This window comes from Fundulus heteroclitus, unplaced genomic scaffold, assembly GCF_011125445.2.
Source record: "Fundulus heteroclitus isolate FHET01 unplaced genomic scaffold, MU-UCD_Fhet_4.1 scaffold_49, whole genome shotgun sequence".
In the NCBI taxonomy this organism is placed as follows: Eukaryota; Metazoa; Chordata; class Actinopteri; order Cyprinodontiformes; family Fundulidae; genus Fundulus; species Fundulus heteroclitus.
Window position 1 is genome coordinate 508,670 of NW_023396912.1, and position 23,768 is coordinate 532,437.

General features: G+C 40.9%; 2 protein-coding genes across 9 annotated transcripts in view; one reads left to right on the top strand and one right to left on the bottom strand.

The window, feature by feature from the left end:
* Window positions 1-23,768, bottom strand: part of LOC110367769 (zinc finger protein 239-like) — a 577,202-nt gene that overhangs the window by 328,612 nt on the left and 224,822 nt on the right. The window lies entirely within an intron of this gene.
* LOC105922768 (gastrula zinc finger protein XlCGF57.1) lies at window positions 11,608-14,258 on the top strand. The gene has a single exon (XM_036132320.1). It carries the CDS (start codon window positions 12,292-12,294, stop codon window positions 13,618-13,620), a length of 1,329 nt encoding a protein of 442 aa, XP_035988213.1. The 5' UTR covers window positions 11,608-12,291; the 3' UTR covers window positions 13,621-14,258.

The window sequence follows — 23,768 nt, forward strand, 5'->3', positions numbered from 1 at the left end:
AGAATTAGATAGGCACATGAAATTACATCTGCAATAGATCAGTTCACGCGTGACGTCAGCGCTACATCCGGGTCCCGTGGGTAGGCAAAAACAGAACTGTTCCCGTCTACTAAATGACAAAATGGGTTATTTAGAGCGTACTTTTAGTTAGTTTATTTTTGAAATCTAAACAATGCCTACGACTTGTATTTTATTTTTATTTTATTTTTTGAAAGTCCTGTAAAAACAGTGTTACAATAGTTGAATCTGTTGAAAACACAACCATGAACTAACTTTTCAAAGTCTTGCTCTGACAATATCTTTTTAATGTGACAATATGCTGTCTTAATGATACCTTTAATGTTATTGTTGAGTTCAGGTCCATGATAATGTCAAGGTTTCTGCCTTTGTCAGAGCTCTATAAACCAATAAACTGAAGGTGGGCACTGAACTGTAATCTGTTGTTTTGGACCAAAAATTAAGACTTTAGTTTTATCTTTTTGAAAAACATTTTGACACACACAGGTGTTTTTCTGATCATTGTAATCTATAATGGATTGTACTGGACTGTTGTCACCTTGTAAAACACAGAAATACAGTTGTCATCAGTATAATTGTGATAATGTGTTTTATTGTTCTGGAGAATTTTAAGAAGTTGAAGCGTGTAGATGCTGAACAGGAGGGGACCAAGGATGGAACCTTGGGGAACTCCACAAATCATAAAGATAGGATTTAAGCCATCTGAGTAATGTGTCAAATGTACAAAAATGTTCTGGTCAAGATTGTAAAATGCTGTGATCAATCGTGTCGAATGTAGCACTAATATTGAGTAAAACCAAAATGAAGATTTTATATTTATATTTTCGCTATTAAGTCGGAGGTAATTGACAACACTCACAAGGGCAGTTTCAGTACTGTGATGACAAAAACCTGATGGATAAACAATAAAACTATTGTCCAAAAATCTATTTGATTGTTGACAATCTATTTCTTTCTATTATTTTCCCCAAAAAATGGCTAATTTGATATTGGTTGATAATTACTTAGTATTGATGGATCCAGGTTATTCTTCTTAATTGCTGCAGTCAGATGCACTTTTCCGTGGCCCCTGTATACCCCACACTACTCGTTCTGCCCAACTTTTAGCTTTCAACTGACCCTCCATTTGTAATGAAGATTCGGCGGCTTCTCTCCTGCTGCTCTCTGCCATACATAGTACAACGGAGAAGGAAACACTGATCTAACCAGTGCTGTCTGAGTCCAAGGGGATCAAAAAATCCAGCCTGAAAAGGAAAAGGCCCATTAAGGGCCAATAATGATTTCATATGATTGCTCTCCAAAAGATCTCTGCCTCCCCAGCAGGTAGTCTGCTCTGACCCTTATTTTAAGTGAAGTATTTAACTTCAATCTAAATATTTAGTTTGATAATTAATTATTTATCTCTTTAATATAAGTTAATTGTTTATAATTATTTACCCCTCCCCCCTGCTTTACATCATGTCCTCTACAACCTGAGGACCTCCCCCCTCCCCCTACTGTTACCACTACAGTGTCCTTCACTCCTGACATGGTGAGAAGACAGCTAACCAGACTGCATTACGGCAAAGCTGCAGGCCCTGATGGTGTATTCCCCAGGGTGCTCAAAGCTTGTGCCTACCAGCTGTGTGGAGTACTTAGCCAAGTCTTCAGCCTGAGCCTGCACCTCCAGAGAGTCCCCGTGCTGTGGAAGTCGTCCTGCATCGTTCCTGTGTCAAAGATGCCGCGTCCCAACGGCCCTCAGGACTACAGACCGGTAGCACTGACGTCCCACATCATGAAGACCTTTGAGAGGCTAGTCCTGGAGCAGCTAAGGCCCATGGTCAGGCCCTTCACTGATCCACTACAGTTCGCCTACCAGCCCCGTCTGGGAGTTTAGGACAGCATCATCTACCTGCTGAACAGAGTCTACACTCATCTGGACAAGCCGGCGAGCCCTGTGAGAATCATGTTCTTTGGTTTCTCCAGTGCCTTCAACACCATCCGCCCGGCTCTACTGGGTGAGAAGATGGCGGCGATGCAGGTGGAGGCCTCCATGGTGTCCTGGATTGTTGATTACCTGATGGGCAGACCCCAGTATGTACGCCTACAGAACTGTGTGTCTGACAGGGTGGTCAGCAACACTGGGGCCCCTCAGGGGACTGTCCTCTCCCCCTTCCTCTTCGCCCTCTTCACCTCAGACTTCAACTAGTCCTGCCACCTTCAGAAGTTTTCTGATGACTCAGCAATAGTTGGCTGCATTGAAAAGGGTGATGAGAGTGAAGATAGGACAGTGGTGGACAACTTTGTCTCTTGGAGTGAGCTGAACCATCTGCAGCTCAACGTGACAAAGACTAAGGAGGTAATAGTGGATCTGAGGAGAACAAAAACACCTGTGACCCCTGTTTCCATCCAGGGGGTCCCTGTAGACACTGTGGAGGAGTATAAGTACCTGGGAGTGTACTTTAACAATAAGCTGGACTGGACTAGGCGCACTGAGGCGGTCTACAAAAAGGACCAAAGCCGACTCTGAGGAGGCTGAGGTCCTTTAACATCTGTGGGACGATGCTGAGGATGTTTTATGAGTCTGTTGTTGCCAGTACCATCTTCTTTGCTGTCTCATGCTGGGGCAGTGGACTGAGGGTCGCTGACAACAACAGACTGAACAAAGTGATCAGGAGATTCTGCAAATAAAAACGTAAAATACATCGTTTACAGTTCACAGTGATGTTGTGGGGGAGGAGCTGGACACAGAGAGGAGGATGCTGTCCAGGCTTCAGTCCATCTTGGACAATGACTCACATCCTCTCCATGACACATTGACCCAGCAGAGGAGCTCCTTCAGCAGAAGACTCCTCTCACCCAGATGCACCACAGAGCGCCACAGGAAATCATTCCTGCCTGTGGCCATCAATCTCTACAACGTCTCCCTTAGAGATTCAGACACCCCCACTCTGTAACTGACATTTATTTATTATTTTGCACTGTTCTTGCACAACGTCACTATCACTTTATTTGGATCTATATATATATATATATATATAATTATTTAACTGCAGATGATTAGAAAAATGTCTAAGTCAACGTTTCTCTTAACGCCCATACAGATTGATACACTGAGCTGCTCCAAGCAGGCGGACACAAGGACCTGAGGCATCACAACTCCTCTGTTCTCACTGACAGGTGTCCCGTGGGTGCCTGCTGGAAAAGAAACGCTCTACAAGCTCAACTAGCTAATCAAACATTTAACATCCCTTCCCTCGCTTTTCCCAACTGGCAAAAAATTTGTCACAAGCAAATGCAGGCGACAGGTACGCTTGACTATTGGTAAGTTTAGATTTAAAAGTTACATTAAAGATAGATATTTAAACATAAGATATATGATTAGGGGCTTCAAGAAGGTTCTGGGTTCGAGTCTGACCCTGGGTCTTTCTGCTTGGAGTTTGCATGTTCTCCCTGTGCATGCGTGGGTTCTCTCCGGGTACTCCGGCTTCCTCCCACAGTCCAAAAACATGACTGTTAGCTTAATTGGCTTCTCTAAATTGTCCTTAGGTGTGAGTGTGTGTCTGAATGGTTGTTTGTCTCTCTGTGTTGCCCTGCGACAGACTGGCGACCTGTTCAGGGTGTACCCCGCCTCTCGCCTGGTGAACGCTGGACATAGGCACCAGCAACCCTCACGACCCCACGAGGGATTAAGCGGATCAGAAAATGGATGGATATATATTTAGATTTTGGATTTATATACAGGATATAAGATACATATTTAGATTTAGATATAAGATTTAGATATAAATATAACATTTTAGGTATAAATATTGCTTCTAGAAATGGATTTAATATATATATTTAGATATAATATTTTACATAGGGATTTAACATTTATTTTAAGCTTTTCCCACTAAATGTGACAAAATTCCCTAATAGTGAAGAAAGTGATGGTGAAAATTTTTTCGTAAAATTTTAAAATTCGGCACCCCATAAAAGAAAATCCTATAATGAAAACTGAACGATTTATATATTTTTTTTATTGTTAATTACTCTAGGACAGGCTTTCTCAAAAGGGGATACAATTTTGCCTGTTGTAATAATCGTCATCCATTGTGTAGCATGCTGCCCCAATCAATGATTAGACTTTAATGATGGTTTTATGACATTTTAATTCCTTTAAAACCATATTCCATTAACCGTAGCATTCAAACCCACATATCACCACCGTAAGAGCTGAAACACATATTTGTGTAGCTTATCATTTCAAATTATATCATTTTAAATGCTGACTTGAATTTATGCAAAAACAACATTGACAAATGTATCCATACATATAAAACAGTTAGAATAACACAACTTTTTCCTCTTTCAATGGGCCACCAGGACTGTACAAAATTATAACGTAGCTCCATGCTTAACTTCCTTGTGGGAAACGAACAAGTACGGCATAAAGTTATCCATATATGTTTTGTTTATATAACATGTATATAAACATATATGGACACTTGCCATCTTTATCAAAATATATTAGCATCTATCTCTCTATATCTATATCCTTATATCTCTCTATAGGACCCCGTCAGTTTTCCTAATAGTTGACATCAGAAAGGGAAGTGATTATGTGTCGTTTTACTGACAAGTTGATGAGAAATCCTGCTGTTCTCAGGTTGACCGCACCAAGATGGCGGCCGTACTGTTTGCGCCGTGACAGTAAATGCGGGGTCTACGCCTTTAAACGTTGATCCTCCGGGTTCTTTGTTGTTCTGCTGTGAGGCCAGAAAGAGAGCAGCAGCTGCTGCAGGTGATGAAGTCTGGAAAGAAGTCCAGCAGCTGGAGGCACAGCGGAGAAACTGGAGGGAAGCAGGAGCTCAAAGAGCGGCAGGACGCAGCAGAGGAGACACCAATGATGGGGGATGTTTTCCAGCCCAGAGTTCTGCTGCACCCATCAGGTTTGGAGATTTCCTTCTTCATGCTAACTGTGTGGATGGAGCTAAAGTTTAGGAGCCGTTTTCAGCAGCTGATGGATTCCTCCTCTTCATCACAACTCGTTGGAGAGTTTCCCCAGAAAACTGGCTAAGCCTGGCGGTGCTTCCATGCTAAGCTAGCATTAGCTGCTACATGCTAAGCTAGCATTAGCTGCTGTGGTGCAGTGATGCTAGATGCTAAGCTAGCTTAGACTACCCTTAGCATGTAGTTCAGCATCAAGTCTTTCTGGTCTTTCCGCGTGGAAAAGTTCCTTAGAACAGCTTTTAACAATTGACCAATTGATCAGCTATAAATCTGTTTTTCTTTTAATATTTAACTATTCAGATTCAGACATACTTTAATACTCCCAGAGGGAAATTGTTGTTTCAGTACCATCAACATTACATAAACATCACAGACATTTCAGGGGGGAGACGGTTTACTATCATAGTTTTATCTCTGCTTTTTTTTTTCCAAACTTATTTTCAGTCATCTGTTTCTCTTGAAGTCTTTATCTTTATGTATTTAATTGTCCTTTTAATACTGAAGCACTCTAATTCCTCTTTACCAGTAATAGTAATAGTATCTTTATTGTCATTGAAACATACATTACAACAAAATGTGTTCTCTGCTTTTAACCCATCACCCTGGGGGAGCAGTGGGCTGCCATGTGCGGTGCCCTGGGAATACTAGGTGAATACTCCCCATAGACCGAGACGCAGCTCGGTAGGCAATTTGGGGTTAAGTGCCTTGCCCAGGGGCACATCGACATGTGGCAAGGGGAAGCTGGAATCAAACCCAAAACCTTGTGATTGCCAGACAACTACTCAACCCATCAAGCCACAGTCGCCCTATTACTAACTCAGGGTGGGTTGCTTGGGTACATGTGTAACAGGTATTGGATATACAGATGAAATTCTTGCTAAAATGTTTCATAATTGTCCTGTGATGGGTGGTTTTGGCGCCCTCTACTGGTTGCCTATAAATGTGAAGGGAAACCGAAAATTCCTCACATTCTGTTTAGCGCTCTGCTATAGTAAGCCATCAAATCCGGTTCTCTTCTGAATAGTATTAGTGGTTATGTTCAAAGGCTAACTTGGAATTGTGTTACAGTACACAGAGTGACTAGTGGACCAGTAGAGACGATCACTGCACTATTTGTGTGTTGTTGACCACGCCTTTCAGTAAAAGACATAAAATCCAACCAACTGGCCACCGAGTGTGCATGACGGGACGGTTAAAGGAAGCTGTGACACATGCAGTGATAATGGCTTTGGTTACAAAGATACCCAGCCTAAATAAAAACACATTAAGGTTGTATTCTAGATATCTGTTTAACCTTCAGTCTTTTCTAATATATAATTGACGTAAATCTGGAGAAATGGTAGAATCACACAACTTTATTAGGAAGATTCAGATAATGTTGAATGCAGCAGTTAGGGCTGAATCTTTTCATATGGTTTAGCATCAGAGCATCCAGGACGTCTCAGCAGCCTGTGGGACGCAGTATAGACATTACAGGATATCCCAGCGCTCTAACACTATGTATGAACGGCTTATGGTGTATAGAACATAGCAAGCTAGAACTAGCATTAGCTTACTCTGTAAAAGTCTGAGGGAGCTAATTGTCATCAATCTATGGCTTCCAGCAGCTGTATCTTGGTATTTTCCATCTGCCCTTAATGCTTTCTGGGTTCTCTACAGTGTTTCTCTTCTCTGTCAGCTCATTATCAGCGCTTGTCTACCTACTCTGATAAAAGTATACAGTGAGCAGCTTGTTACCCAGCTAGCAAACAATTGTTCAGAAGATGTTCAGCAAACAAGTCGAATTTAGTAGGAATGACGATCAGAAAAAGTTGTCTGAACGTTAGGCCCCCCAGGTCTGCTTTCTTTGAGTGTGGAGGCGTTCACTGATTGTATCACTGACTGTATCATGTCCACAGAGGCAAGCAGGCCTTGTAGTTCATTGGCTAACTAACTGGATGGGCAACATCTAGTTCATTATCACCTGGTGTTTTATGAAAATTTTATTCAGGTTTGGAAGAGATCGGCAAAAACACAAATAAAACACAAACACTGTTTCTGTTAATAGTGCCCATATTTATTATTCCCCACAGAATACAGCAACACAAAACAGCAAGCACTTCTTAAACACTATTTCTGCTAGGATAACTATGTCCTTCATTATTCTCCACAGAATATAGCAAAGTAGCAAGCATCAAAGCCGAGAAGCTTTCAAACTGGCGTGATGTTCAACAGGTCTCTTACCATGGCACAGAACTGGGAAGTCGGTCGGTCCGGTTAGAGCGACATCAACGCGGCCGGGCCTCCTCCCACGGCAGAATTCACTGGACTGATGGCAGTCTCCCCTTTTATATACTTACAAACAAAGGGCCAGGTGTGGAGAAAGAATGGCCATTTTCTCTCCCCACGGCCAATCCATTTCCCAAAACATGTTTCCAAAACAGAAACCGTTCCCAGCATCTCAGCAGTTTGTGAAACGAAACAACATGAGCGCAATCAATGTGAGAAATAAAATAACATCACAAACTCAGAGTGCAAATCAGCGTGTGAAGCACAATACAATTGTAGTTTCACATGAAATCAGTCTTTCCCACAACACATTGTCATAAGTTCCCACCACAAGTCAACACATGTTGTTCTTAGTTTTATGTGAGAAACAAAATAACAGGCAAAACTCAGAGCACAAGCATATATGTTGCTCTTAGTTATGTGAACTCAAAAACATGTACCAGTTCATCCCATGATATAAGCTAAACAAGTTATATAACTGACCAGTTTTTTTCCAAATTACACTGTCAAAGAGCAACAATAAATCTTTAAAGGTATACTATGCAACCAGGGTTGATTTTCCAGCGAGGCTCCCCCCAGAGGGCGAAAGTAAAAGTGCACTGTCGTAAAGATGCTCAGCTGTTCTGGTTTCTCCGTCAAGCCAGGCGCGGTTGTTTTGAGCTTAGCAGACAGGCGAACGCAACGAAAAGTGGAAAAAACTGCAGTACAAACAATGACTAACAGTGAAAGTATGAACATCAAGCTTCCCGCAGCGCTATCTTGGCGAGGCGGGGGCCGCTGCCGCCGCCTCGCCAAGCCGCCGCCGCCGCCTCTGCCTCGCCAGTTTTATTATTATTATTATTATTATTATTATTATTATTATTTCTTTTTTTTTTTTATGGTTTGGTCCATGTCTCCGTCAGCATGAGGAAATCCAGCTGGTGTGTTAAGATGAAGTGGTTGAGAACAAAGGTGTGATCAGAAAGTGAGCGAGCGTTCACCAGGACGGCGCACAGCGGCGTGGAGCTCCCAGTCTGCTGGCATGGTTGGAACGTTGTCCAGATCTAGTTGTTGATAAAGCATGTAATGTGTTTCAGTGTTTGCTGCAGATGTTAAAGAAGAGGCTCCTGAAGAACAGAGTCCTGAGGGGGAGCAGCAGGAGTCAGAGCCCCTCCACATAAAGGAGGAACAGGAGGAACCCGGGGCCCGTCAGGAAGGAGAGCAGCTCCTGGTGAAGGAGGAGACTGATAGCAGCTTTCCATTAACTGCTGCTCCTATCAACAGTAAGGCTGTGTTTACTTTCTTTGTCCCGTGTTGCAGCTAAAGGCCAAAACTCTCTGGATTCATCAGCTTCCATCAGAAAATATCAGTTCTGTCCGACTCTACCTGCTCCGGTCTGATTTCTTCTAAACATGCGTAATTACTCACAGAAGAGCTCAATAGAGGAGAAACGATGTCTGGTCAGGGCGGTGGTTAAACCTGCTGCTCTGAAAGGTGACGACTAAGGTTCTGACCTGTGGTCTGGAAAACCAGCAGTGAGTCCTGGATAATGACGCGTGCTTCAAGAGCCGCAGAGCGGAAAATGTCTGACTACAGGGAGCCTTGATGAAACTCAGCCATGGTGACAAATGTCTTCATAGAACTGCAGTGATAAATTAACCCCTTAGAGCACTGGTGTCAAACTCACGGCCTGCGGGCCGAATTCAGCCCGTCAAGGTAATTTATCCAGCCCTCAAGAGCCCAAAAAAAGTATATTGTGTCATAAAAGAGAGGCATATATCCTCTACTTTATGCATTTTTATATTTAACTCTGTAGTTACAGCATCCTGCCACTAGATGTCAGTTTGAGACATCAACGCTGAAATGTCCAAAAAGAGAAGAAGTGGTGCAGAATGATAAGAGTTTAAGTGTAAGTGTATTTTTTTTTTTAAAAATGGCTATAAATGGGGCCTAAGATGTTAGTCTAATGTTAAGGTGCGATTTTTAACATTTTCATGTGAACTTGTTTAGTTCTGCAACATTTCTCTTAAACGTCTTAGTGACGCCCTCTTAGTGTTGAACTTAATGTTTCTACTGGTTCAAATAGTACAAACTTCTGTCATCATAGCAACCGTTTGGGTCTGAAAGCTTCTCAGTCCGTCTCACGCCTCCAGGCCAACCGCAGCGTTTAGCGTTTGTTAGCGCTACTACTAGCATTAGCCCGCGTTAGCGGTCACGCTGCTAGCGTCACTTTACCACTCAGGAAACTTCGTCCATCCTGTCCTCCACTGCCTCTGCAGCTGAAATCTTACAGAACCGTTGACCAGAGTGACCAGAGTGGCGCTCTGTTCCCTGGTTTTGGCTTTAGCTGTTGATGCTAGCATAGATGATGCTACTCCACTTTTTTCTGTTTTTATATAAAGATTTGCTTATTGTCGTTCTGTCTTTATCAAATGTGACAAAAAGTATTGAACTTATATTTTTCGTAGGTTTTGACTTAAAATGATTGGTCTTTTATTGACTAGTTAAAGTTTATTTGATAACTTTAAATAAATGGGACTAAATTTATGATACCAGAGCAAAGTGCTCTTTGTGATGATAATTATAAAATCAAAAGTTTCGTCTATGCAGGTGCAACCGGACGTTTTTAAAGACTTCACGAAACACAAGTGGCCAAATATAGAAATGAGTCTGACATTCCTGACGTAGAGTAATGACAATCTGAGGTGTTTTTATTGCCTGCATGTGAGTCTGATTATTGAATTATGCCTTTATAGTCAACTGTAATATTTTTCTTATTCAAGTTAGAAAAACAAAGAAAATATGGTTTGGTTGTTGTTGTTGAACCATTTTTTTGTAGGACTGCTGGCAAAACAACTGGATTTCCCCCTTTTCCTGTAAAGTGTTTAATAAAAGAAAAAAGACAGAAGTTTCCATTCATACAGCAACAAAAACAATTGTTTTGTGCGTTCTGGGTATCTGGATCAATGAAGCAACGGCTGTTTCTCAGTGACACTGCATCAAAAATGGAAAAAAAAAACAACGAATTTGACTGGCTGAATCTTTCTCATCGTTGTAACATTTTAAAGATCTAGTTGTTGATAAAGCATGTAATGTGTTTCAGTGTTGGCTGCAGATGTTAAAGAAGAGGCTCCTGAAGAACAGAGTCCTGAGGGGGAGCAGCAGGAGTCAGAGCCCCTCCACATAAAGGAGGAACAGGAGGAACCCGGGGCCCGTCAGGAAGGAGAGCAGCTCCTTGTGAAGGAGGAGACTGATAGCAGCTTTCCATTAACTGCTGCTCCTATCAACAGTAAGGCTGTGTTTACTTTCTTTGTGTCCGTGTTGCAGCTAAAGGCCAAAACTCTCTGGATTCATCAGCTTCCCATCAGAAAAATATCAGTTCTGTCTGACTCTACGTTCTCCATGTCAGCTCTGACTAAGGTGACTTGTTGCCACCCCTCTTTACTAAAAATAATCAGTTCTAGAGAAGAGGGAGTGGATCTGAGAAGAATGTAAACTATTTCCTTGTTGGATTAAGTTTTCTCCACAGATCCATCAGCCCTACATCATTTAGAGCCCATTTGAATCCTTTATTTATTAATTTCAGTTGAGTTACTCTGCAGTTGGAGGAGATGAGCTTCAAATTAAACCTTATGTTAAAATCTCCCCGGCAGATCAAAATACTTTGAGTTTCTGCTATAATTAAATCAAACATTTGTCTATAAACATTTAGCAGAATAATCCTTCCTATTTTATATTAATATTGCCGCTCCCCTCCTATGACCCGCTGAATAAGAAGATGAATATTGATGTTTAAAACCCGTTCTAGATCATTTTAAGTTCCGTTTCTGAGAGATGAGTTTCCTCTATGCTATTCCACCATTAACCCTTTTTAATTTTGTTAAAATCTTCCGTCTTTTGATTGGACTGAGTAACCTGTTTACGTTTATAAGTTTTCACTTTCAACATGATGTACATATTTAGCAGATTCTTGAATACAGATGTAACACACATGAATAAGCCCTTTAAATTGTTGGCCTCCAAAGGTAGGATCATATTAGCGACCCTGACTAACCCCAGGAAGTGAGGCGGTTTACAGGTAGAGCCTCGTCTCCTCGTTAGAGGGTCAGGGCCTACTGCAGTATTGCTGTCTATATTACTGCCTGCTCCCCCTTAAAGCAGGCGCCTTGAGCAGCTTTTATTTGTGTATTACTTAATTTTAAATAAACTAATACTAATAATCTCTGGATCTAATCTTTACCATGGTTGTTCCATTGTGAAATGGTTATTTCAGCATCGGGAGAGATCGGAAAACACAAATAAGGACTCAAACACTGTTTCTGTTAGAATATAAGGCCCACATTTATTATTCCCCACAGAATACAGCAACACAAAACAGCAAGCACTTCGCACACACAAAGTAGCAAGCACTTAAAGCCTGGCAAGCTTTCAAACAGGCGTGTTGTTCTATCTCTTACCATGGTTAGGACTGGAAAGTCGGTCAGTCCGGTTAAAGCACAATCCAAACGGCCGAGCGTCCATACAACCCAGGGCTGACTTCAACGACTAATAACAGCTAGCGCTAGCTTTAATGTTGTCCAGGAGGTTTTCTGCTGCGCTAAACATATCTCGTATGCTGTACATTGTTTTAACACATATTTAAAAAGAAATTCATTCTTAAGGTTTGCCGGCCTTTTTTACGCCGTGACGATGTGCCACAATCACTATATGTAGCAGAAACCAGGTTCTCCTACTAGAACCCTGGCCAACTACTAAAATGTTTTTAGTAGTACTCTGTCATGTTAACCTATTTACAATTGTCTCTGGATCATTACCATGGTTGTTCCATTGTCAAGATATACTTGGTCATAATGCATGTAATGTGTTTCAGTGTTGCATGCTGACATTAAAGAAGAGGTCCCTGAAGAAAACAATCCTGATGTGGACCAGCATCAGCTGGAGCTGCTCTACATAAAGGAGGAAGGTGAAAGAAACTGTGGCAGCCAGAAAGGAGAGCAAGAGAATTTGAAGGAGGAGACTGAAGATACCAGGTTTCCATCAACTGTTGTTAATATGAAAAGTGAAGAGGATGAAGAGAAACCTCCATTCTCTAACTATCATCAACAGCTAACAGAAGTCAGAGATTTTACAACCCGCCCTTCAGCTGACTGTATAGAAGTGAAAATTAAGGACAGAGATTCAAATATGAAGTCAGTAAAAAAAGGTAGTAAAAGTTTTAAAAGGAAAAAAAATCTAAAAACCAGCATAATAATCCAGACCGGAGAGAAATCCTTTAGTTGTGATATTTGTGGAAAAAGATTTTCCAGAAAGTCACATGTAAAAGAACACATAAAAGTCCATACTGGAGAGAAACCTTTTGGTTGTCATGCATGTAGTAAAAGGTTTTCCAGAAAGTCCCATTTAAAAGAACACAGAGTGATCCACACAGGAGAGAAACCTTTTGGTTGTGATGTATGTGGGACAAGGTTTTCCTGGAAGTCAGATTTAAAAAGACACATAAAAAGCCACACAGGAGAGAAACCCTTTGGCTGTGATGCATGTGGCAAAAAGTATTCCTCAAAGACAGCTTTAATTAATCACAGGGCAATTCACACTGGAGAGAAACCTTTTAGTTGTGATTTATGTGGGGAAAGATTTTCAAAGATGTCATCTTTAAAAGAACACAGAGTAACCCACAAAGGGGACAAACCTTTTGGTTGTGATGCCTGCAGGAAAAGGTTTTCCTGGAAGTCACATTTAAAATTGCATATGATAATCCACACAGGAGAAAAACTATTTGGTTGTGATGCATGTGGTAAAAGATTTGCCTACAAGTCATCCTTAATTTCTCATATGAGAATGCACACAGGAGAGAAACCTTTTGGGTGTGATACATGTGGCAAAAGATTTTCTGGAAAGCTAGGCTTAAAGTCACACATGGGAACCCACACAGGAGACAAACCCTTTGCTTGTGATGCTTGTGGAAAAAGATTTTCCCTTAGGAACCAGTTAAAAAGACATATGAAAACCCACACAGGAGACAAACCCTTTGGTTGTGACACCTGTGAAAAAAGATTTTCACTCAGGAATCAGTTACAGAGACACATGAAAACCCACACAGGAGAGAAACCTTTTGGTTGTGGTACATGTGGGAAAAGATTTTCCTGCGAGATAAATTTAAACTCACACACAGTAACACACACAGGAGACAAACCCTTTGGTTGTGATGCTTGTGAAAAAAGATTTTCCCTTGAGAATCAGTTAAAGAGACATATGAAAACCCACACAGGAGAGAGACCCTTTGGTTGTGGTGATTGTAGTAAAAGATTTTCCAGAAAATCAGACTTAAGTAGACACATGACGATTCACACAAGAAAGAAACACTTTGGTTGTGATGTTTAACAAAATAGGCAGCCGACTCAGAAGGATGTGTAGCAAAAAGAACTTACAAATGGACATTAGGATCTGAGACAATGTAAATGATTTATGATGAGATCAGAACCTGTGCAACCATTAGCATGTTGGCAACACTTAATAGATGTTGTTGGACGAAACAGAGCTAATGCAGTCTAAGAGCAGCTGGGATTAAGGAAGTGATCTATTATCTGGGTTGCAGTGGTCTGTTGCTGAAAGAGCTCACCAGTTCAATGAGCATGGGGTGTAGTCAGGGCTCTGACTAGTAAGTGCTTTCAGATTTTTAAATTTACTCTGAGCAATAGGTAGCCCACGTAAGGACCTCAGAATGGGAGTAATATGATGATCATACTTTGTTTTTGTAAGGACTGTGTTGTGCAATCAAACCATGACGAATAACATCAGACTAAAGTTTAAAGCTACTGAAATGTGAGATTTTTACAGGCCCCCAGGGGACTGCCTCTCACAGCAGGGGGACTCACTGTATAAAGACTTGCTGCCCAGTTTTATCGCTCTCTTTTACTCGCTGCCCTAGCAGCATTGGGGAGAAACTTCTCATCTTCCTCAGTGGAGCAGAGGATCCAGCTGGAGTTTGCAGAATCGCTACATATGCAGGCTGGTAAAAAGCTAAGTCTGCAGCGTATCTTCTGGGTAACCACAGTAAAGAATCCGTCTATACCAAAACCAGCCTTGGGATTTTTCTCGGCTGTTGCAGGAAAGCTTAGTACGCCTCCAGAGAACGAACACAGCCACACCAGGAACTGGTAAGGCCGTGTACAGCTCGCCCAGCTAGGTCTGCTTTCCCAAACGACGACTGTTTTCCCCCTTCGAGCTAGTCGCCTGCTCAGATAACCAGCTTTACCTTGGAGTAATTCACTGCAACAGATCCTTCCATGGCTCCCTGAATCTCAGAGAATAGACTTTAAAATCCTTCTGTTAGTCTATAAATCCCTGAATTAGCACCTAAATCCATCACAGACTTGTTATCAGGGCATCAACCCTCCAGACCACTCAGGTCTTCTGGCTCCAGCCTGCTCTGCAGAACCAGAACCAGAACCAGACATGGAGAAGCAGCATTTAGTTCCTATGCTCCACTTTTGTTTGTAGTCCAACTGTTTTTAATATTTGCTTTTAATTTCTATTCTCCCATGTTTTATTTTGTTTAATTGTTTCTAAATTTTATTCCTACTTGCTTTTATTTTCCTATATTTTAATTATTTAAAGCACTTTGCATTGTCTGAAATGTGGTTTACAAGTAAATTTTTCATTGCCTTGCCAAAAGTAAAATAAATCCTGTTGCACATCATGTCCTCCACCAGTGATGTTGACAGATTTTGTTTTTTTACTCCCTCCGGCCTTCCTGGTCCTTCATCTATTTGTTGTCTTTGTGTTTTTTTACATTTTCCCCACCCTGTGGTGTGGAACAGTTCTTAGACTGTCCTCTGTGCCACCTTGGCCATCTTCTATTTTTCCCATTGATCTGCTCCTGGCCAATCAGTGAACAGCAGTCAGTTACATCACATTGTGACAGAGCAGACGGCGGGTCGTTAAAGCCGTAATGGAAACAGCAGCTAAACGAGCAGAGTGGGGGGGAGCTGACCAAAGGGGAGCAAGAGGAAAATTAAGCTTTAATGATTCTGCTGGGGCACATATGGACTCACTTTTTGGTTTTCAATCTCTGCCAAAACACATTTTTCTTATTTGGCTTTTTACCCAGTTGAGTTTTTTTTTTTTTGCTTGTTTTTATGTATCTCAGTGTTTTATTCTGTTGTGTTCTAAATTTTTTGCTTTTTATGATCTGTAAAATACTGCAGCCAGCTGAGTTGTATATTAAAGTGCTTTATTAATAAAGTTGTTTAATTGAGTTATTTCTGAGTCAAACTTTGTCTTGATTTGACTTTTATAAAGATTAGGAAATCTAAATAAATGGAAATGTGTCCTTCAGTTCAATCCCTAAATCCTGTAAATTGAACCTAGTTATCTATTGCTAAATATGGACTCTTCAAGCATTCTTATTAGACATATATCTCCTATTTTAGTATCATTTTTGTCATATTTTAACCTCTAACCATTATAGTAAAACAAGATAAGGTGTAAATCACAGAAATGAAGCCTCTAATTTCTGAGATATGACATTTTATTTATTATCTTTAACATTAGATGAGCATGCATTTTAATCAATTAGGAAAGTCCCTCTCTTTTGTCCCTTTTTAAATCTTATTTACAGTGAATACGGAAAGTATTCACACCCCTTTAAATTTCCACTTTTTGTTTCATTGCTTCTCATTAATGTACACTCAGCACCCCATTTTAACAGAAAAAACAGAAATGTAGGAATTTTTAAAAATGTACTAAAATAGAAAAACTGAAATATCACATGGTCATAAGTATTCACACCCTTTGCTGTGAGACTCATATTTTAACTCATGCTGTCCATTTCTTCTGATCCTCCTACAGATGTTTTACTCCTTTATTGGAGTCCAGCTGTGTTTAATTAATTAGACTGATTAGACTTAATTAGGAAAGGCACACCTGTCTATGTAAGACCTTACAGCTCACAGTGTGTCAGCAAATGAGAACCATGAGGTTGAAGGAACTGCCTGAAGAGCTCAGAGACAGAATTGTGGTGAAGCACAGATCTGGCCAAGGTTACAAAATCATTTCTGCAGCTCTTAAGGTTCTTAAGAGCAAAGCGGCCTCCATAATCCTTAAATGGAAGACGTTTAGGACGACCAGAACTCTTCCTAGAGCTGACCGTCCGGTCAACCTGAGCTACGGGGGAGAAGAACCTTGGTGAGAGAGATAAAGAAGAACCCAAAGATCAACTGGCTGAGCTCCAGAGATGCAGTCTGGAGATGGGAGAAAGTTCCACAAAGTCAACCATCACTGCATCAATCCACCAGTCGGGGCTTTATGGGCCGATGGAAGCCGCTCCTTAATGTAAGACACATGAACGCCTGCATGGAGTTTGCCTAAAACACATGAAGAACTCACAGACCGTCAGAAATAAGATTCTCTGGTCTGATGAGATGAAGATTTAACTTTTTGGCATTAATTCTAACTGGTATATGTGAAGAACACCAGGCTCTGCTCATCACCTGCTCATACAGTCCCAACAGTGAAGCATGGTGGTGGCAGCATCATGCTGTGGGCTGTTCTTCTGCTGCAGGGGCAGGACGACTGGTTGAAGGAAAGATGAATGCAGAGTACAGAGATATCCTGGAATAAAACCTCGTCCAGAGCTCAGGACCTCAGACTGGGCTGAAGGTTCACCATCCAACAGGACAATGACCCTGTTGTTAATAAATTGGCAAACATTTCTATATTTCTGTTTTTTCTGTTAAAATGGGGTGCTGAGTGTACATTAATGAGAAATAAAATTAACTTTTTGATTTCATCAAATGGTTGCAATGAAACAAAGAGTGGAAAATTTAAAGGGTTGTGAATACTTTCCGTACTCACTGTATTTATTTATTTATTTATTTATTCAGGGCTGTGCACATTAATGCACAATCACACACTTCTGTACAGACTGTAAATGAGCCAGATTATAACATTATAGCAATAAAGGGTTAAGTTTGAATTCAGGGTTAGTTTCTGTATCTAAAAAAGGTTGCTAAGCAACGGCTAAGCAATCAGAATCAGAATCAAGTTTAATCGACAAGTAGGTTTGCACTTACAAGGAATTTGACTTGGTGTTGATGGTGCAGACAAAAATAAGAATACAGTAAAATAAGAAATAAAAAGGATATATATATACAGAAGCTATATACACTCAGTAAACTGTGCGTTAATGTAACGCAGAAGCTTGTAAGTCCTGAGTAACAGCGTAAAATGACCAGGGCTGCTCTTAAAATAAATGTTTTGAATTTGCTCATAATTATTGATATTGATCAGTATGATTTTTATAATATAAATGTGCTTTTTTCCCCTGTATTGTCCAGCCCAGTGGTCTACTGTATGGAGCACCAACAGTAGCTTTAATCAGGCAAAGATTTCTCTGTTTCCATGAAGACGCAGTTTTCTGTCTCTGTTTAGAGATGATAGCCTCAAACTACGTGTGTGCAGAGGAAAAATGGTGGCTGAGGTTTTTATTCAGCAGTTTATTCAGCAGCCTTAGACGCAGCAGGGAGGACGCTGATGAGACGATAGAAATATTCATTTAGTCTCCTGGTTTATAAACTGTTGCCTTCCAACCTAACGGAAGTGTCGCTCTGATAGATAAATTTATCAGGCGTGTTATTGAGTATTTTCAGGAAATAAGTGACCATGTACGTCTTTCATTGACTGAATCATGTTAGCCGCTTCTACATCAGAGATTTAGTCTGAACTATAAACTGTAAACTGTTCAGGATACGTCTGACTGAACGTCTGTTATTTCATTAACAGAGTTTATAAATGAATTATGGAGTTCAGTTGCTGTTTCTTTTGGATTAATCAGCTGCTCATTATTAACTTTTGTTTCCAATCCATCGTTGATCAGTTTATTTAGATTTTGTCATTTCCAACAACCAGAGAAAGTCGTTGCTTCTGCAGCAACATGTGACGATGACGAAGTTAGGCCAGACACAAACCAGAGAGTTGAGTGCAGCTTAGACTGTCTTCACTCTCCCAGCTGAACTCCTGAAAACTCAACATGTTCAAAGAAACAAATATTCCAGCAACGCTGAACCAACATAAAGTTAAAAACACACCAACCACGCTGAAAATCTAACCTTTAATCAAATCCTAGAAATGTTTAGTAGGGCGTCTTTTGGAGATGGGGGGGGGGGGGATACTCGGTCTCCACAGACAGCCACAGGCTAGCTTAAGTTAGCTCGTTACTGTTTGTAATTTATTTTTCCTCTGTCACTTCCCCCCTGAAGAGCTCTGGGCCCCCAGGGGACGCACTCCTCACCATGAAAGCTCTGCTCTCTACGCATTAATGCTCCAGTTTATATGGTTTGATACGTTTCACACTGCAAAAACAGATCTAAAAATAAGTATTTATCCTTGATTTGAGCAGGTAAATAAGATTATCTGCCAATGGAATGAGTATTTTGACCCTTAAAATAAGATAATTAGACATCCTGCACTTGAAATAAGATGATTGAGATGAATTGTTCCTATTTTAAGTGCAAAATTCTTATTCCATTGGCAAATCTTCTAATTTATCTGCTCAAATCAAGGACAAATACACACATTTTAAGAATATTTTACTTATTTCTAGTTCCGTTTTTGCAGTGCAGGATCTTTTTCCCCACAAATCAGCCCAATTATAACCCCCAGATTCCTCGTCCTTTATGATTGCTATTTTTCAAGAATTTTTTTTAAATATTCACATTAAAATTAACTGTTTTATCTAAATTTCCGATGCAAAGCCACTCTTTTTGCACCATCTAAGGAAACATATTTGTCATTTCAGCATTTAATTTGTGGAAATCCTCTCCTAGTAACCACGGCTGTAGCAGGTTTGGCCTCCATAGCCTCACATTCTGGAACGGAGCAGAAGATGCAGAACTACACAGTTAAAGATCACAAACATTATTTAGAATCACAGCAACAGGTTTGCCTGAAACCAGTTTTTCTGCTGCTGGAACTATTTTCAATTTGTTAGACTGAAAAAATGCTGCTATATTTTTAGGACATTCATTTTTATCAATTAAATTTTTATATATTTGATAATTTCTCTGCTCAGTTCAGATGCTAACAGTTATCCTAAGCTAGCATGGTCATTTATGGTAGACCCAATCTGTGATGGACCGAGCAGTGAGGACCGTCAGGCACAACAAACAGCTTTCTTTATTTAACCCAAAAAAAGATAAAATGTAAAAGATAGACAATAATAGATCCAGAAAAGAGATCAAAGGAACAAAATCTACTCAAAATAACCAGTAACAGAACAAAACTAACTCAAACAAACTGACCTCCCTTAATGAGACAAAGGAACTTAAATAGTTGCTGATCAGTCCACTAAAGAAACACGTGGAGCAAAACATTAAAAACCTAATTAAACCAAATAAATCTAAACCCATTTCCTCCATAACACTGATGTGGTTTCTGCCTCTTGGTTAAAAAGACATGTAAGGCAAATATATAATGTGTTCTATAAACAATAAAACGAAGCAGGGAGCCGAGGTCGCCTCTCTTCATCTGTTCTGTTCACATTTACACAAGACTGGAGCAACTGAAACACTCAGAGTATAAATTAAACAGAGTCATCACAAAAACAGGCTAAACCAAAATGTGGGCACTGATTTTGGAATCCAGTGTAATGGTAATAAATAAATTCCAAATAATGAAATGGCTCTGTGAATGACACCCTATATGAAAACTAAATTACATAAATGGTGGCTGTAACTGCAGACATCACAAAATAACAAAAAAAGAACAGCTGCAGTGTGACTTTGTTTAATTCACAACTAAATTCAAGTCCAAGCCGTCCCTCAAAGGGAAAATAATTTATAAAATCAAAATATTAAAAAACAGACGTCTGATATTTAGAAAGCTTTCTTTACATCAGCTCTATTACAGTTTGTATTGGTTGCTTTGACCTGTTTGAAGAAACTGGCAACCTCTCAGTTTTCATCATCACCATCTCTGCAGAGCAAAAGACACCTCTTGCTAATGAGTTAACCCATTCTCATTGGTTTGACTCATTTTCCCCACCCTTTTGCAAAACAGTTAACACAGATGTCATTCATGGAGTCCAAACTCCATTGCTTTAAGCCGGGCGTACACTGTACGAGTTTTTCAGTTGTGGTACTTATATACATCTCAAACTGTGCGACGGAACCGAGGGGTTTAAAAAGTTCACCGCTCACGATCTGTGCGGCGCGACGCTCGGACGAGACCGGACTGCTCACACTGTACGTCGTGTCCCCTCTGGGACCGCTCGCTGTGGTGGCAGAGGCAGGCGAGCGACGGTGGGTGACAGGGACCCAGAGCAGGGGTTCGAGCCCAGCTCTGGCGAGGCCCGCAGGAGGCACCGGGCGTCGGGGGAACGGAGGGGAGAGAGGAGGGGAGAGAGGAGGGACGAGACGCACCGGCGGCATCGCGGCACGGCAGGTCGCCCGGCCCGCACCCCCCCACCCCCCCCACCCCCAGCAAGCGGAGGAGTGCCGAAACAGGCGGCCAGCGCGTTGCGCGGACTGCGGAGGAGTGCCGAAACGCGCGGACCGCGGAGGAGTGCCGAAACAGGCGGCCAGCGCGTTGCGGACCGCGGAGGAGTGCCGAGAAACAGGCGGCCAGCGCGTTGCGCGGACCGGACGGCTCGCCCTCCCCAACACCGGCCGGAGGTTGCTTCAGGGACGCCCGCTTCCCTCCCTCCGCTGGCGGGGACGGAGAGGAGGGGAGGGCGCCCCCTCGTAGCTCTGCTTGAACAGCAGGATGCGCTCAGGAAAACCTCACGACAGCCGACTGAATTTCAAACATGTTTGATTTTCACCGATCGTCCGATTCCTGATCTGGAGGTAGTCGTGAGAAGCCAGTCCCCCCTCCTCCCCCCCCTCTACGATCAAGCTGAAATTCGGCCCGATTCAAAAAATGCTCGCACGACTGAAGAATCGGCCCGAAAAGGGGAAAAACTCGTACAGTGTACGCCCGGCTTTAGCTGTGGTAGCAAAACAGAAACTTTATGTTCCAAGCTTTTAGAAACTTCTTGATCAGAATGAAATCACTGAAGCACCTGTTTGACACTCTTTACACAATTTTTCAATTTGCAGTCAGTTTACAGGCTTTAAGTGTTGCTCCAAAGTGACAACACTGGCACGGCTTCCTTCAAAACGGGCTCTTTAATAAACGCCGTGAAAACTACAAAAATAAAGACAAGCTTTAGAAATGGATACATTTACAGACAGTCAGGTGACACATACTGTAACAAAGTTACCTCGTGACCGCCTGCCACTTCGGAGGTCTTTAATAGATTAATTCTTCTTTGTCCACTCTAAATTAAATATTAAGTAATTAAAACACCATAACCAATAAATTTACAAAATATTACAAACATAAATACAAATACCTTTACAGCTACAGCAAATACGAGACTGCTACTCTTTCCCAGATTTCTGCTCCTTCTCTCATGCAAATCTCGCTACCTTTCTTATATACGCAAATCTCGCGATAACTTTCAACAAATGGTTTCAAAAGAAATAAAATACAATAATTTTACATAAACCTCAAAATTTGAACTAAACAACTTAAAATACATAATCTGAAATAAACATACATTTTTCCAAGAAATAAATCATTTCACTGTCACTTACATTAAGTAAAAGGTGCCATGTTGTGTGTTGTTCTTTTCAAGCATGAATGGTCTAAGGCAGATGAGAGTCAGAGTAAGAGGTAGATGGGTCAGAGGAAGAAGATTATGAGGAAGAGGAGTCCGTGTGTGAGGTGGAGGTGTAGCTGGAAGAGCTCAAGTTACAGATGAAATTCAGGCAACTATGATTGATCATGTGGTAAATCATGGCCTTTCACTTAGAGGGGCGGGACAAAGAGTCCAAACTTTTCTCAATAGAAACACGGTTGCATCCATGGTAAGAGTTTTTCAATGGGAGAGCATGTATTGCTGCTATACAGTTTATACATCTCTATCTATTCCTATAGAGGAATTCTTCAGTGCATGGAGATGGAAGGTATATGATCACTGCCCCTATGAGCAGACGCCCTTGCTCAATGCAATGACTGCTGCTGCACAAGATGTAGATGCAGAGGCATGTCAAGGATGGATCAGGCATGCAAGAAGATTTTTCCCTAGGTGCATCACAAGGGAAAATATTGAATGTGACGTAGATGAGGCCGTGTGGCCTATTCATCAAGAGAGAAGAGACTAGAAGAGACAGACAGCTCTAGTATCTTCTGTTGGAATGTAGCCACAATCTGAAATAAAGAATGAATAATCAATAAAATGTGGATCACAGCATATCTGATTCTGGATCTATTTTTTGCAAGAAGGCAAATTTGACTACAAAAGACACTGCCATGTAAGCTGCGTACAGTCTTTGGCTACAATGAACCAACAATGCTGCACTGATTCACATTGAGTGTGGTATTTTGTATTTTGTTGCCCCTTGTGTAACGAATGATTGGAAGGGCTCAAACATTTGTGTGCAGGTTGTGTTGTTTGAGGGTAAAATTTGCTTTTGGTTCATATTTTAAATGTTTTGGCAGAGTTGGAGCGTTTTGCAAACAAAATGTTTAATTTTGACCATTGGTGCCACTGTTTAGGCCTCTGCGTTAACTGTTTTGAAAAATGTGGGTTTTGAGTTGACTGCTGTGTCAAAGAAATCAATAAAAACTGTAAAGTTTTCTGGGTCTGTATTCTGACGACGAGGCTTTTCTGTGGTTGACAGAGAAAGTCGGCCTTTTCTCATCACCACAGTACGTTCTGGTACAGCAGAAAGTACGCACTGCGTAGTACAGGAGTACGAGGCTGAACGCCGTCCAATGGTTTATTGGTTCAGTTTATGTGAATATTTTCAGGTTTATAATGGTAAAGAAAACTTCTTGACCTCAGAAAATATCAAATCTGGACTGAATAACAGGAAGAAGCGTCAAGTTGAAACCTTTGAAAAATAAAGTTCACCGTTTACTATAAAAAAAGCTTTACTTAGATAAATGACCGCCTTATTTTACATTTCCAGACTTCTGTTAACAGTGAAGTTTGATTGCCCACTAATCATTTATGAACTTTGCTTCTGTTTTTTAAATAGCAGATGATGACCACGTCATGATTTTATTGCTTTGACCCACATGCAGAAAAGGTTTAAGAGCTTTATTTGATTGGTTGAGTAATTAATCTAGAACACAGAACGGCTCTCCAGCTGCACACAGGAGAGGTTAATGGATCGTGTTAATGGATCGTGGAATATTGTTTGCCACTCTGCACATATTTCCACAAATGTTTTTGTGTTGGTATGATGATGATTTTAAGTTTTGTCCTTTCTTGGTGAACTTTAAAAGAGCTTTAAAATGTAAAATGATAAAATCTTACGGTGTTACGTAGATTTATATATCTATTGTGAAGATATCCTGGTAGGTTGTAAGGTATAGAAACAGAACAAGAATAAGCTTTGCTTTAGCATATTCCTTTTTTGGTAAATTGTGGGTTTGCTTATTTTTGTTCTTTGGTGTTTCCTGTGATTAATGTGGACAAT

Bases quoted from the DNA above. Each gene is read 5' to 3' on its own strand.
- LOC105922768 (XM_036132320.1), top strand. From the start codon at position 12,292: ATGAAAAGTGAAGAGGATGAAGAGAAACCTCCATTCTCTAACTATCAT.